A 12194-nucleotide genomic window follows, 5' to 3' on the forward strand; every position below is an offset into this window, starting at 1 on the left:
ATGAGCAAGTGAGTTCTAGAGAAAATCAAACCTGAACTGGCTCTGGAGGCAAATATGATGAGAAGGCACATCACCAGAAGGCGAGGATCTCTGGAAAATACAGTAATTCTAGAAGGAGTTGAGTTTACAAGAGCTGAGCAGGGCTGCTGAGAACAGGTCATTGTGGAGATCATTTATTCATAGGGTCACCATACGTTGGAGTCAGTTTAATGGCAAATAACAACATTGTTTTTGTTCAACTGGCTGAAATCCTATTGTTTTGGTGTATGATCAATTTCTTCTTGAGTGCTTGCATAAAAGCTTTCAATTTCATCTTCTTCAGCATCAGTAATTAATTGGAACATAGATCTGAATGATGGTTGTATGTTGATAGGTCTTCCATGGAGTCTGATTGGTATTATTTGGTCAGAACTTACATTATAGCCTCTAACTGCCTATGTTACATTTTGCTTCAGTAAGTGCCACTCTGTTTCTTCTGAAATGTGTCATTTCCAGAGTAAAACACTTCACAGTTGCCTAACTGAAAATATCTTTACAGCACAAAAGTTTCTACTAAAGACCTGCATATCAAAGAAACTATTATCACCCACTGATTTTCTCACTAACCAATCATGATCTCTATACTGTATTGCTGGTCTTTTGTGTGCAGTGATCACCAGTCCTTGTAGCTGCGTAGTGTTCCGTGACCTTTTTGCAGGCTGTATTTTTCAGTGCTGGGACCAGTGATCATTGCACACAAAAGACCAGCTAACAATACCCATCAATCATAGACAGATCATCTCTCCCCCTTATCACAACAATATACCCACAACAAAAAACACGACAATCACCATAATCACCCAATCGCCTGAAAAGGACAAAACCTGATCCACAGCTATAAATACTCAACTATCCCACAAAACTGCACCAGAACACAGACAGAGTTCTGACTCCTGTCCTATGAAGATGCCGGCCACAGAGACTGGCAAAACGTTAGGAAGAAAAACCTTCAGAACACGGCCAAACAGGCCGAAAAACCTGCAACAACCAATTTGCCATGTTATTTCTCCTCTTATGACTGATGAAGTGGACTTGTGCATGAAAGCTCACATAAAAAAATATATATTAAAGTTAGTCTTTAACTTGCTGACACCATTTTTTGGTTACTTTTTACTTTTATGTTGCTTTCACCTATACAAGTTCAAAGTTGCTTCTATTTCCATTCTGTCGATCAAAGTAATACCCCAAATTCTTGCCCAGGTCAATTGTATTGGTAAGGAGGAGAAGCTGAAAACAGATTTTTTGTGCATCTCTCTGTTGGATTTCAAAAGGGGACCATGAGAGCACACAGCATAAAAACCAACTTTTCAATTTGTATTATGGGAAGAAGAAAAAAAAAAAAACAATTTGTAGCCTGCTACCCACTTTGCCAAAGGCACAAAGCCAGGAACAGAGAAAATGCTTCCTTAACTGCTTTCACAGAAGAACCTAGGAGAACGCTGATGGTCATTTCACGTGTATTTTTTTTGGCATCCCATCGAATGGGTGTGGCATACCCATGAAACTAAACTAAGGCTGAGGGACTTGCGTCCTGGTTAGACGACATTTCCCATCACCACAAGTGCCAGCCTCGCCGGCTGGGGATGATGGGAACTCTAGTCCAGATCTGGCCGCCCACCACGTTTTCAAGCCAACACGAAGCCAGTGTGGCTCCTCCCTCTGCTACACGTGTGCAGTAACACCCTCTCGTCTATGGGGCGGGTGTGTGTGTAAATTAGGACAGAATTTCCGCCCTTAACATGCTCTCCGACTCTGCGCCATACACACACACACACATATATACACGCATCCCAACCATCACCACCAGCAAACCCACCCTCCCCGCTTTGTTGATTGACAGGTAACGAAGGGGCGAGGGAAAGAAGGAACGGAGGGGAGGGAGTGGTTCGGATTCAGCCCCCCCACTCACTCTTCCTTTATTGGTCGCTCCCGCCCTCCTAGCTCTCCCTGATTGGTGGGCTCGAGTTGCCGGTCCCTCTCCCTCCCTTTTCGGGGTGTGTGTGGGCGCCGGAGGGAGAGAGAGAGAGAGAGAGAGAGACGGAGACTAAGCGAGCGGGGCGTCTGAAGCGCTCTGCCAGGGGAGCGTCCAAGGGGCTCGCGCGCGCATGCGCGAGCAACCGCAGCATCCCTTTACCCGTCCTCGCGGCTGCCGGGCGCCGCCCTCTGTGACTCAACAGGGCGTGGAGGAGTTTGCTGCTGCTGCTGCTGCTGGAGGCTCCACTTTCCTCCCGCGGCATCTCTCTCTCTCTCCCGCCCCCCCTTTCCGCTCTTCCAAAGGCAACAGCAGCAGAAAGAGCTGCGCAGCCGCCGCCACCACTCCTCCCTTCGGGGCTTTTTTTTTCTCCCCACCACCACCACCACCACCACTCCGCCCAGGCGAGGCGAGATCCCTCCATCCGTCCCTTCCTCCTCCTTTCTTTCCTTCCCTCCTTTTCTCTCTAGTTGTTCTCTTCCTCTCTGTCTCTCTCTCTCTCTCGCCTTGTTCCCTCGAAGAAAGGGGCAGGAGACCGGGGTAGCCGAGCCAGCATGGACGACCAACCGGGCCAGTCCCCCTTGGTCTCTTCCACCTCGCCCTCGTCTTCCTCCCTGCCGGGAGCGGAGCAGGGCGGGCAGCCCCAGAAGCCCCTCTTCCAGTACCAGTTCGTGAAGGAGCCGGAGGACGAGGAGGAAGAAGAGGAGGAGGAGGACGACGACGAAGAAGTGGACGACGAGAGGCTGGAAGTCCGGGAGCGGAAGCCCGTCTCGGCGCCGCCGGCCCCCGCGGCCCCCAACCCTTTCGCCGCCGCCCCGCCGCCGCCGGGGTCGGCCTCCGCCCCGCCTCGGGTGGACCTGGGCGCCTCTGGGGAGGAGCAGCCCCCGCGGCCTCCCCCCAAGACGGCCTGGAGCAGGGCCCCTGAGGTGGTCTCCTCTTCCTCCTCCTCCTCTTCCTCCTCCTCTTCCTCTTTCTCCTTCTCGTCGTCGTCGGTTCCTTTCGGGGCCGCCGCCTCCGCCACTGAGGCAACCCGGGCTGAGGAGAACGAGGCGGAGACTCCCCCTCCCCGCAGCGCCCCGCCGGCGCCCCCGCCCCGAGAGGAGCCCCGCGCCCCCGCCGTCCCGCCCCGCAGCGCCCCGCCGCCCCCCAAGCGCCCCGCCGCCACCGCCTCCGGCTCTCCCGGTGAGTGGGTGTGGGTGGATGGATTGGGGGAGCCCCCTGAGCCGAGTGAATTGGGGGGGGGAGAAGACACCAGAGGAGGAGGAGGAGGAGAGGCCGTTGGGGAAGAAGGAGCGCGCGCGGGGGGGGGGTGTTTGTTTCAGGGGCGTGGCTGGTTGGCTGGCTTTGTGGGTCTGTGGGAGAGGAGATAAAAGGGGGGAAGGAGGGGGGGTTAAAGTGGTCCCGTGGGAATAGTTGGGCTTGAGGAGCGTGTTGGAAATGGTATTTTTGGGGGGGGAACTATAGGAGGAGTGGGCTAAAAGGGTCGTGGGAAGGGAGCAGGGATGGGGTGGGGAACCTTGGTGGGGGGGGAAGATGGGCGGGAGTGGGGGTGGGCCTTGGGGTGCCTGTGGAGAAGGAAGGTTTTCTTTGTGTTGGGGTGGATGGGGGGAGGGCAGGACTTGTTGAAGAATGGGGGGGAGAGAGAGACTGGGAGAAAGGGGTGGGTGGGTTCGAGAGTCGGGGCTGGAGGGCAGGCAGAGGGGAGGAGATACCCCCCAAAGATTGGGGTGAGACGCCCCCCAAAGGTTGGGGTGAGCCACCCCCCAAAGGTTGGGGTGAGATGCCCCCCCAAAGGTTGGGGTGAGACGCCCCCCCAAAGGTTGGGGTGACCCCCCAGTTTTGGTTTGCAAGCCCATTAGGGGTCTGCGGGGCATGGGGGGGCTGCTAGTGAGGAACATGTGGGCAACTGGGCGAGGAGGCAGCAGGCGAGAGAGTGGGGATGGGTTTCAGGAGGCGGTGAGGCATGCTGTGTGGAACAGGTGGAGGTGTGTTTTCTGGGCAAGGGTGTCTGTGTGCATGCAGTGGAGAACCAAAAAGTATTGGGGTTCAGGTAGATCTTGGCAAGCGGGATTTTGAGCCAGTGGTTGTGGAAAGAAGGCGCGTCCGGGTCCGTAATCTAGGCATGGCAGCCTGCGATGAGAAGGGGTTTTAGGGCATCATGGCGAGGGCAATTTTTGTGAAGGGAGTGGCCGGCGAGACCGGTGGTCAGTGAATGTCTGAATTGATTCTTTGGTGGAAAAGACTGACAACGGTTCCAGTTAAAGTGGGAGAGAACAGAAACACAGCAGCCCTTTTTTCGGGGTGGGGGTACACTGTGTTTTTCTGGTAGTTTAGCCCAGGAAAGGGCTGGGCGGAGGGGGGGGCTGTCTCTGCAGTGGACACGATGGGAGTGGCAAAGGCTTTGTGGGTCCACGTGTGCTTGGATGGAGCCCCTGTGGTGTGAGAAGGGCTTTTGCTGATAGGAAGGTCTTAACATGCTCTGTCACTCTCCTTGGCCAGAACAATAGCTATAACCTATTGTAGAGCTTGTGATCTGTCATGTGAAGACGGCGGCGTGGGGCTCCTTTGTGTCTGGAGCTTGTCCATGCACAGCTCTTTCGAAAAAGCGTTTGGTTTTGTCCAGACTTTCGGATTACAAATGCCAGCACTTTTTTGGAGGGGGGGGAAATGAGGGTGTGAACAGGAATAATTCCAGTCAGCCGCTGTGGAGTAGGGAGCACTCCGAGGAATTCATGTGCGCACAGAGAGTGGGTGGGGCAACAGCCATTTTTTTCCCTTTGACTTTTGGATACTTACCAATTTCAGTGCCATGAATGCTAGAAGCAAGTGGGTTTTTTTTTCCTACTGTGTCATCTGCTGGCATACGCCTCTTTCCTTTTTTAAAAAAACTTCCCATCCCTCCCCATTTGTTCTGCTACTTCTGTTTCACCCTCTGTTTCCAGGAAGGTATATCTTCTTGAATAAGAAAACTTTTCCTTTTTGTTCAGTGTCAGCAAGGAAGGGTTAAAGTGGGAAAGAAATCCCAGTTTTTTCTTCTTGATTTATGATGCCTGTGGAGCTCTGCGTCTCTTTTTGTTTGCAGGCAGTCGGAAGCTTCCCCTCCCACCAGTCTATTGTCACTGAGAGCCCGCCTTCTCTTTGCACACACTGGCTCAGAACTACATGAGTGATGGCTCTGGTCGTCCTATGGCAAGCAGTATGTGGAATAAGCACCTCTGCTGCTATTATACAGTATATGGAGGAACTAAATTAACTCCTCCTCATGCCACCGCCCAGGTTTTGGCACCAAACAGAGCATAATGCAGACTTTTTCTTGCTTATTTCAAAGAGTTCTATGCAGCTAACAAAAGTTTATAGCATATAAATGCAAATTAAAAGTTTAAAAAGCATAGAGTGCCATTAATCATATTTCTCAAATATTAAGTGGAAAAGAAAACAATAACTAAAGGATGTTGGAAGTTGAGCAAGAAGAAGCAGCTGTGGAAAAGTATTACATTTCCAGCCTTTCTCACATCATTTAAAGGGGTGTGTGTGTGTGTTTAGTCGTTTAGTCGTGTCCGACTCTTCGTGACCCCATGGACCAGAGCACGCCAGGCCCTCCTGTCTTCTACTGCCTCCCGGAGTTGTGTCAGGTTCATGTTGGTTGCTTCGCAGACACTGTCCAGCCATCTCATCCTCGGTCGTCCCCTTCTCCTCTTGCCATCACACCTTCCTAACATCAAGGTTTTTTCCAAGGACTCTTTTCTTCTCATGAGATGGCCAAAGTACTGGAGCCTCAGCTTCAGGATCTGTCCTTCAAGCGAGCATTCAGGGTTGATTTCCTTTAGAACTGATAGGTTTGTTCTCCTTGCAGTCCAGGGGATTCTCAAGAGCCTCCTCCAGCACCACAATTCAAAGGCATCAATTCTTCGGCGGTCTGCTTTCTTTATGGTCCAGCTCTCACTTCCATACATCATGACAGGAAAAACCATAGCTTTGACTATTCGGACTTTTGTTGGCAAGGTGATGTCTCTGCTTTTTAAGATGCTGTCAAGATTTGTCATCGCTTTCCTCCCAAGAAGAAGGCGTCTTTTAATTTCAGGGCTGCTGTCTCCATCTGCAGTGATCATGGAGCCCAGGAAGATAAAATCTGACACTGCCTCCATATCTTCCCCTTCTATTTCCCAGGAGGTGATGGGACCAGTGGCCATGATCTTAGTTTTTTTGATGTTGAGTTTCAGACCGTTTTTTGCACTCTCCTCTTTCACTCTCAATACAAGGTTCTTTAATTCCTCCTCACTTTAATTTAATTAAAGGGGTAGAAACAACTATAAAAGCTGAGGGCTTTCATTGGTATTTCTTTATTCAGTAGTTCTGTATCTAGCATTTCCTCCTAGGGAAGGCAAATATGTGTTGCTTTGAAAATAATGTTCATTTTAAAAAATATGGGTTAGGAATGTATGATAGATACTCCAGATGTTGCTAATGACCTCTCCCATTAGTCCCAGCTAGAACAGCCAGTAGTAGTGGGAGTAATGGAAATTCAAGTTTAAAAACATCTGGAGAGCCATATATTCCTCATTCCCTTTAAAAAAAAAACCAAACACATGACTTTACATGTACTCTGTGTATAGGCAGTCACCAGTGATTATTCTCTTAAGTAATAGTGTTGAGTGGAATGTGAACTTAAAAATAACTTTTGATAGATGGGATAGGAATGAAGGCATTGAAAGTTTAGAAATGGACAACATTTGACATCACTCATTCCTAGTGGAGAAGTGTAATAGAATATGTTGTAGTGCGTTTCCCTGTGCTTTTGCTTGGCATATAAAACATCCTGTAATTACTGTTTCAAAACAGAAAATTAGTGATGTGTCAAAATAACAAGGTTAAGATGCTTCAGCATGAAACTAGGTCAAAGTAGAGTGAAAGAAAAGGGACCATATTGCATCATCCAAATATCAAATTGAACTGGAAACAAACTTAAGTGAAATAACAGTAGAAGGCATAAAAGGGTTAATCGTTGTCGTTTAGTCGTTTAGTGGTGTCCCACTCTTCCTGACCCCATGGACCAGAGCACGCCAGGCCCTCCTATCGTGCTCTGGTCCATGGGTCACGAAGGGGTTAATAGTACTAAAAATGCAGATGTCCCAAAGAGACAAACAGTATTTCCTACAGCATAACTGCCTGTAGTTTTATAGCAGGTTGAGGTGAGTGAGGATAGCCTTGTCTGTTGTATCTAATCAGGTTGGGAGTGGTCCCCAGAGTTCTTGAGGCTGCATGAGCAGGAGAACAGCTCTTTATGAATGTTTCTTTTAGTGAAATGTGATTTCTGTATGGATTGAATGGTTAGACTGATATAGAATTGAATACAACTAGAAATGTGGTTAGCAGCAGAATATCAATAGTATTTGTGGAACCACTATAATAACTCAGTTGTCTAATTTTACTTCATAGAATCATAGAATAATTGAGTTGGAAGGGACTTATAAGGCCATCAAGTCCAACCCCTGCACAGTCCAGGAACCCAAATTAAAGCAGCTGTGACAGAGAATTGTCCAATTTTCTCTTCAATGACTCCAGCATTTAGAGCGCTCCACAGCCATTCAAGTGCTTGTTGCTGCTTGTGTATGGATGATCCTGTCATGTAATATTCAGCTATTATGTTAATCACGTCTGTGGTGGCCCCTGTGCTTTCTTTTGCTGGGTTGTTGTCTTCTCACACAACTGATTACTTCTCTCCATAGCCACCCCTTTGGAGTCACTTTTCATTTCCATTTGTGCTACAAAAATATTGGTCTTCTGTTGACTGTTAGATTTTTTCATCTCTTTTGCCAGGCCACTGGGAAGTTATTGATGTGCTCCAAAAAAGACCTGTTCTGTGCATTAAATTAAATGATAGGCTCAGGTGACAGAAATTTGTGTTGTCTTACTTTGGACTGTAATTGAGTGTGTTGAATTTGTGTGCCCTGTAATATAGAGAACTACTTTCATACAGTAAATGAACATATCAATAAGCAAGCCCATATATTTTAAGGGTTTACCACATGTAGAAAGCTTTCTGTATCGGGAACATTTACAAACAAATATGATCCTCAACCTGCATATCTTTAGATTTGATTACCTAATTTTGAGAAACCTTTTGAGTTTGTTTGAGTAAGTAAGTTACGGTACTTACTTCAACAATAACCACAACTATGTGCAGTAAGGTGTGCTATTGAGATTCTGTAGGTTTATTTTCAAGGTTGTTCTTTAGGATGGATTTGTGTTTGTCAAGGTGAGAGCCAGTGTGGAAATGACTATTATGGGATGGGAAACATTATCTGTGAGAAAGAAGATTGAAATAGTGATATATTCTGCTCTATTTCTAGAGTAATTTTTGAGTAGATGAGTGTCAGGAAAATCTTATTAACCTTTAAAGCATGCACTACACATAGGCAAGCTTTGCCCAAGACTAATATATCACAATAAACTTAGATATATTTAAGCATTAAAGTTTTTATTACCTGTGTAAGATGGAAAAATAATTGTTAGTTTTGCTTTTTTTAAAGTAGATGATTCCTTCATATTCTAAGGAGGGACATGTGGGGCCAAAGGCTAATGTCTATAGTTTTGTCACTGGTTTCTCCTGAGAAGGCTTTGGTTGTATTAGCAGAGTGAAATCGAACTCCCAGTTTGCCGTTCCAGTCATGTGGAGTAGCTGATGCTGGTGTGTTACTGCTACATATCATTGGACAAGAGGAGCCCAGAGGTTACCTTATGTGCATGGATTGTCAGCATAGCTTGTTTAGACATCCTTAATGGCAGCCACAGCATACGAGTACATTTTAACCAGCCTGTAGCCTCAACTCGTGTCAAAATCTAAAGCTGGCATGTTTGCATCCCATCAGTTTTCAGTCATAATAAATAAATAAATTTTATTTATTTTATTTTTTATTTTATTTTATTTATTTTATTTTATAAATAAATTTTATTTATTTATTTTTTTATTATAAATAAGTTTTCAGTCCAATAAATAAATAAATAAATAAATAAGGAACATCAAGCTTTAGGACTTCTCCTCAGTAGATGACTTTGATTCCATATAATTTCTGATGCTTTTTCCTCTTAGGAAGTTTTTAGTAGCATCATGGAAATAAATGGGAACGGGATTTTTAGTTCAGAACTGATGTCATTTTGTTTGCCAAGTATGTATACAGCCAGAAGATCTGTGACTAGATTCTGTAATTATGGAAAGCATGGCTTGCTGTGAATAAACACTGAAGTATGCATTTTTGTGTTTCTAACAGAGTGCTTGAGGTCTCTGCATGTTTGACCTTGCTGTATCATTTCCTAATGTGTAACTCAACTCTTACTTTGAAAAAACACCATCGAGTCATGACCTTAACTATTTCTTGGCTCTCAACTTTGATTACTCAGATGTTGTTGGACTCACTCAGCTTCTAGAAGTCTTTGCATGGCCATTGATCAGGGGTTATGGGAGCTGTGATTCATCTATATCATGAGAATTAACTTAAGGGAATAATCACATGTCCTATAATTGGCACAAATCATGCAGTTTCATAACATCTGTGTTATTATTTGTTCTTTTCCTTTCCTTTTTAAAATAATAAACTGGAAATAACAGGATGGAAAAATAGGTACACGATAAAAGCTTCAGGAACTGGTACTCAAGGGGGTTGTAGGGAGATACAAGGCACTGAAGATCTAAATGCAGATGCCTGATCTTTTAGTCACTTTGCAATTTCATCAGATGCTGATGGTCTGCATCAGGTTCTCGAACTTGGTTCCCCAGGTGTTCTTGGATTGCATCTGCCAGAAATCCTGGCCAGCACAGCAGGTGGTGAAGGCTTCTGGGAATTGCAGTCAAAAGGAACATAAGGGGACCTCAGTTTGAGAAGCCCTAGTCTGTATCAGGGATGGGGAATGTATGACATTCCCAGAGTTGTTGAATTGTTGTTGGCATCAGCCACTGCCAGTCAGACAAATAGGAAATCACGATGGGAGTAGTAGTAAACTGACATGTGGTTTCCTTCCTTATATGTTCTCTATTTCTGCCTTCATAGGGATAGAAACACAATACATTCAAAACGCAAGTTCTTTTGAAATAAAACTCGGAATTTACAGAATGCTGTCTGTCAAAAGATTCTGCGAAGCCAAAACATTAAAGTGGATTCCTAGCATATAAACACGCTTAGGCATTATAGTCTACAGCATATAATTATTTTCCTGATATATATCATGCTTCTCATTTCAAAATCAAAGGTTGCAATTCTGATGATGCAAGTGGCAAGGTTGCACCACAAAACCTCATTTGTTATGGTATAGTAATTTTAACTTTTTTTTTTCATCATGTAACAAAAATGGCAGTGTATTATTCCCAAATATTTGCTAAAGAATACGTGCCACTCCTTAGCAAACATTCTTGAAAGGCTGTCATTCACTCCACATTCTTCTAATCCTTGTCTGCACAAACTGTTCATGTGCTCTTGAGTAAGGTTTCAAAAAATGACTGAAGTTGTTAGATACCTACTTCAGCTTGAGATTTATGCCCATCTTGCTGGTGTTTTGTACACCACTCTTTGTTGCTTTTGTAATTTCAGTGAGCAGCAAATTCTGAACATCTCAGACATATTTCTCTTCTCGCCTTCTCTCATTCAGAACATTTTATCTGTGGGAGTTAAGATTCAAATAGTACTTTGTTAAAAAAAAAGCTTGTGGAAGGGAGATTAAAGCAGTTGTTCCTAAGCTTGGGTCCGCAGATGTTCTTGGGCTAAAACTCCCCAAAGCCTCCACCACTAACTGTGCTGGCCAGGATGAAACTGCATAATTTCTTCCAAGAACATCTGGAGACCCAAGGTTGGGAACCACTCAACTTGTCGATTGTGATAAGTAGCACAATACGCCATTTTAACTAGAACAGTTCTTCCTCATAGTTGGCCTTCTCCCAATCTTTTTGGTGGGGATAGTGCATCAAGAAAGATGTGAGAAACATTTGTGGGAAGAGTCAGGTGGAGGGAGGAACCATTTCATCTCCATCTGCAATTATTATGTGGAAATGGCCTCCTTCTGTTAGGATGAAAGGGGAGGTACAGACTGGAAGTCCTTGTCTCTTTAACTATCTTCCTCTTTCACCCACACACAGGTTTCCCTCCCATTTTGCTTTTTTCAGTCTCCATTTTCCTGCTTTGCTTACATCTCTCTGCACTGCCTTGCTGTGTTAATTAGCATCAGCATAGAGGGCTTCTTATCATATATGGCTTTTATTTGCCCACCAGTTCACAAGTAAGGCATGAACATTGGCTGTTGGCTTCCAAAAGGCTAGACAAAAGGGAAGAATCCCCAGCGTTTGCCACTGAATCTATAGGTAGTGTAGGAGCAATGCAGATGCAGTGAAACTATTCTGTGTACTCCCACTTGTGAATTGACATGGCTTAAGATTTTAGAGATTTCTTTTTAGAGAGCTAGTGTAGAGGCTAAGGAGACCTCCGTTCAAATCCCTGCTTGGTCATGGAAATTTACTGGGGAGGTAATGGTAGATCACTCCTTAAATTTCTCATGTACCTTGAAAGCCATATTAGAATTGCCATAATTTGGAAGTAACTGAATGGCACATAATAATAATAAAAAAGCAACAAGAAGATTTTAGAGATGGAAACACTAGGTTTTTAGATTTCCTCCAAAGTTCAGCAAGTAGACAGGAATGTGTACGCAGCTTCTGTTTTGCAAGCTTGGCTACGCTCTACATGGAGATCTAGTCATTGTCATGTATATTTAATGCACAATCAGGTCTATTTTTGGTATAGTAGTATTGGGGAAAAATGTGTCAGGCCTAAGACAAGCTTCTGTGAATCAACTTCTACCTTGACTGTCACTGAATTTGGTGTACATACTGTACTTATTTTTAATACATATTTGTTTTCTAGACATGATGGTTTTAATGTTTGTTCAAGTGGCAGTGTTGGGGGAACTGATATTAAATTACTCACTTCTGTTCCCAGCCATAACAAGCTTGATATAATGAATGTTTAGTCATTATGGAGGCGGAAGAAGTCAACAGCAGTGAAAATTAAATGTTTAAGGCAATGAATGAAACATCTGGCGAATGATAACTGTAATGCATATCTGTATTGAGGTTTAGCCCATTTTTCAGAATTGTTTCTCACTTGCAGATTTGTAATGGATTTGTAACTATGTCAGATAG

General features: G+C 44.9%; 1 protein-coding gene across 6 annotated transcripts in view; it reads left to right on the plus strand.

Moving 5' to 3' along the window:
- Positions 1-1750: 1750 nt before the first annotated feature.
- RTN4 (reticulon 4) overlaps positions 1751-12194 on the plus strand; it is a 69082-nt gene continuing 58638 nt past the window's right edge. For 3 of the 6 annotated variants that reach the window (XM_072987381.2, XM_072987389.2, XM_072987396.2), the window contains exon 1: positions 2219-3193. In XM_072987381.2, the coding sequence (XP_072843482.2) occupies positions 2566-3193 (628 nt within the window). In that variant the 5' untranslated portion in view covers positions 2219-2565. Of the gene's footprint in view, positions 1880-2218; positions 3194-3401; positions 3452-12194 lie in introns of those variants that run through there. The other 3 variants (XM_078382341.1, XM_078382382.1, XM_078382349.1) reach the window with 2 other exon arrangements.

This window comes from Pogona vitticeps, chromosome 1 (assembly GCF_051106095.1).
Source record: "Pogona vitticeps strain Pit_001003342236 chromosome 1, PviZW2.1, whole genome shotgun sequence".
Taxonomy (NCBI): domain Eukaryota; kingdom Metazoa; phylum Chordata; class Lepidosauria; order Squamata; family Agamidae; genus Pogona; species Pogona vitticeps.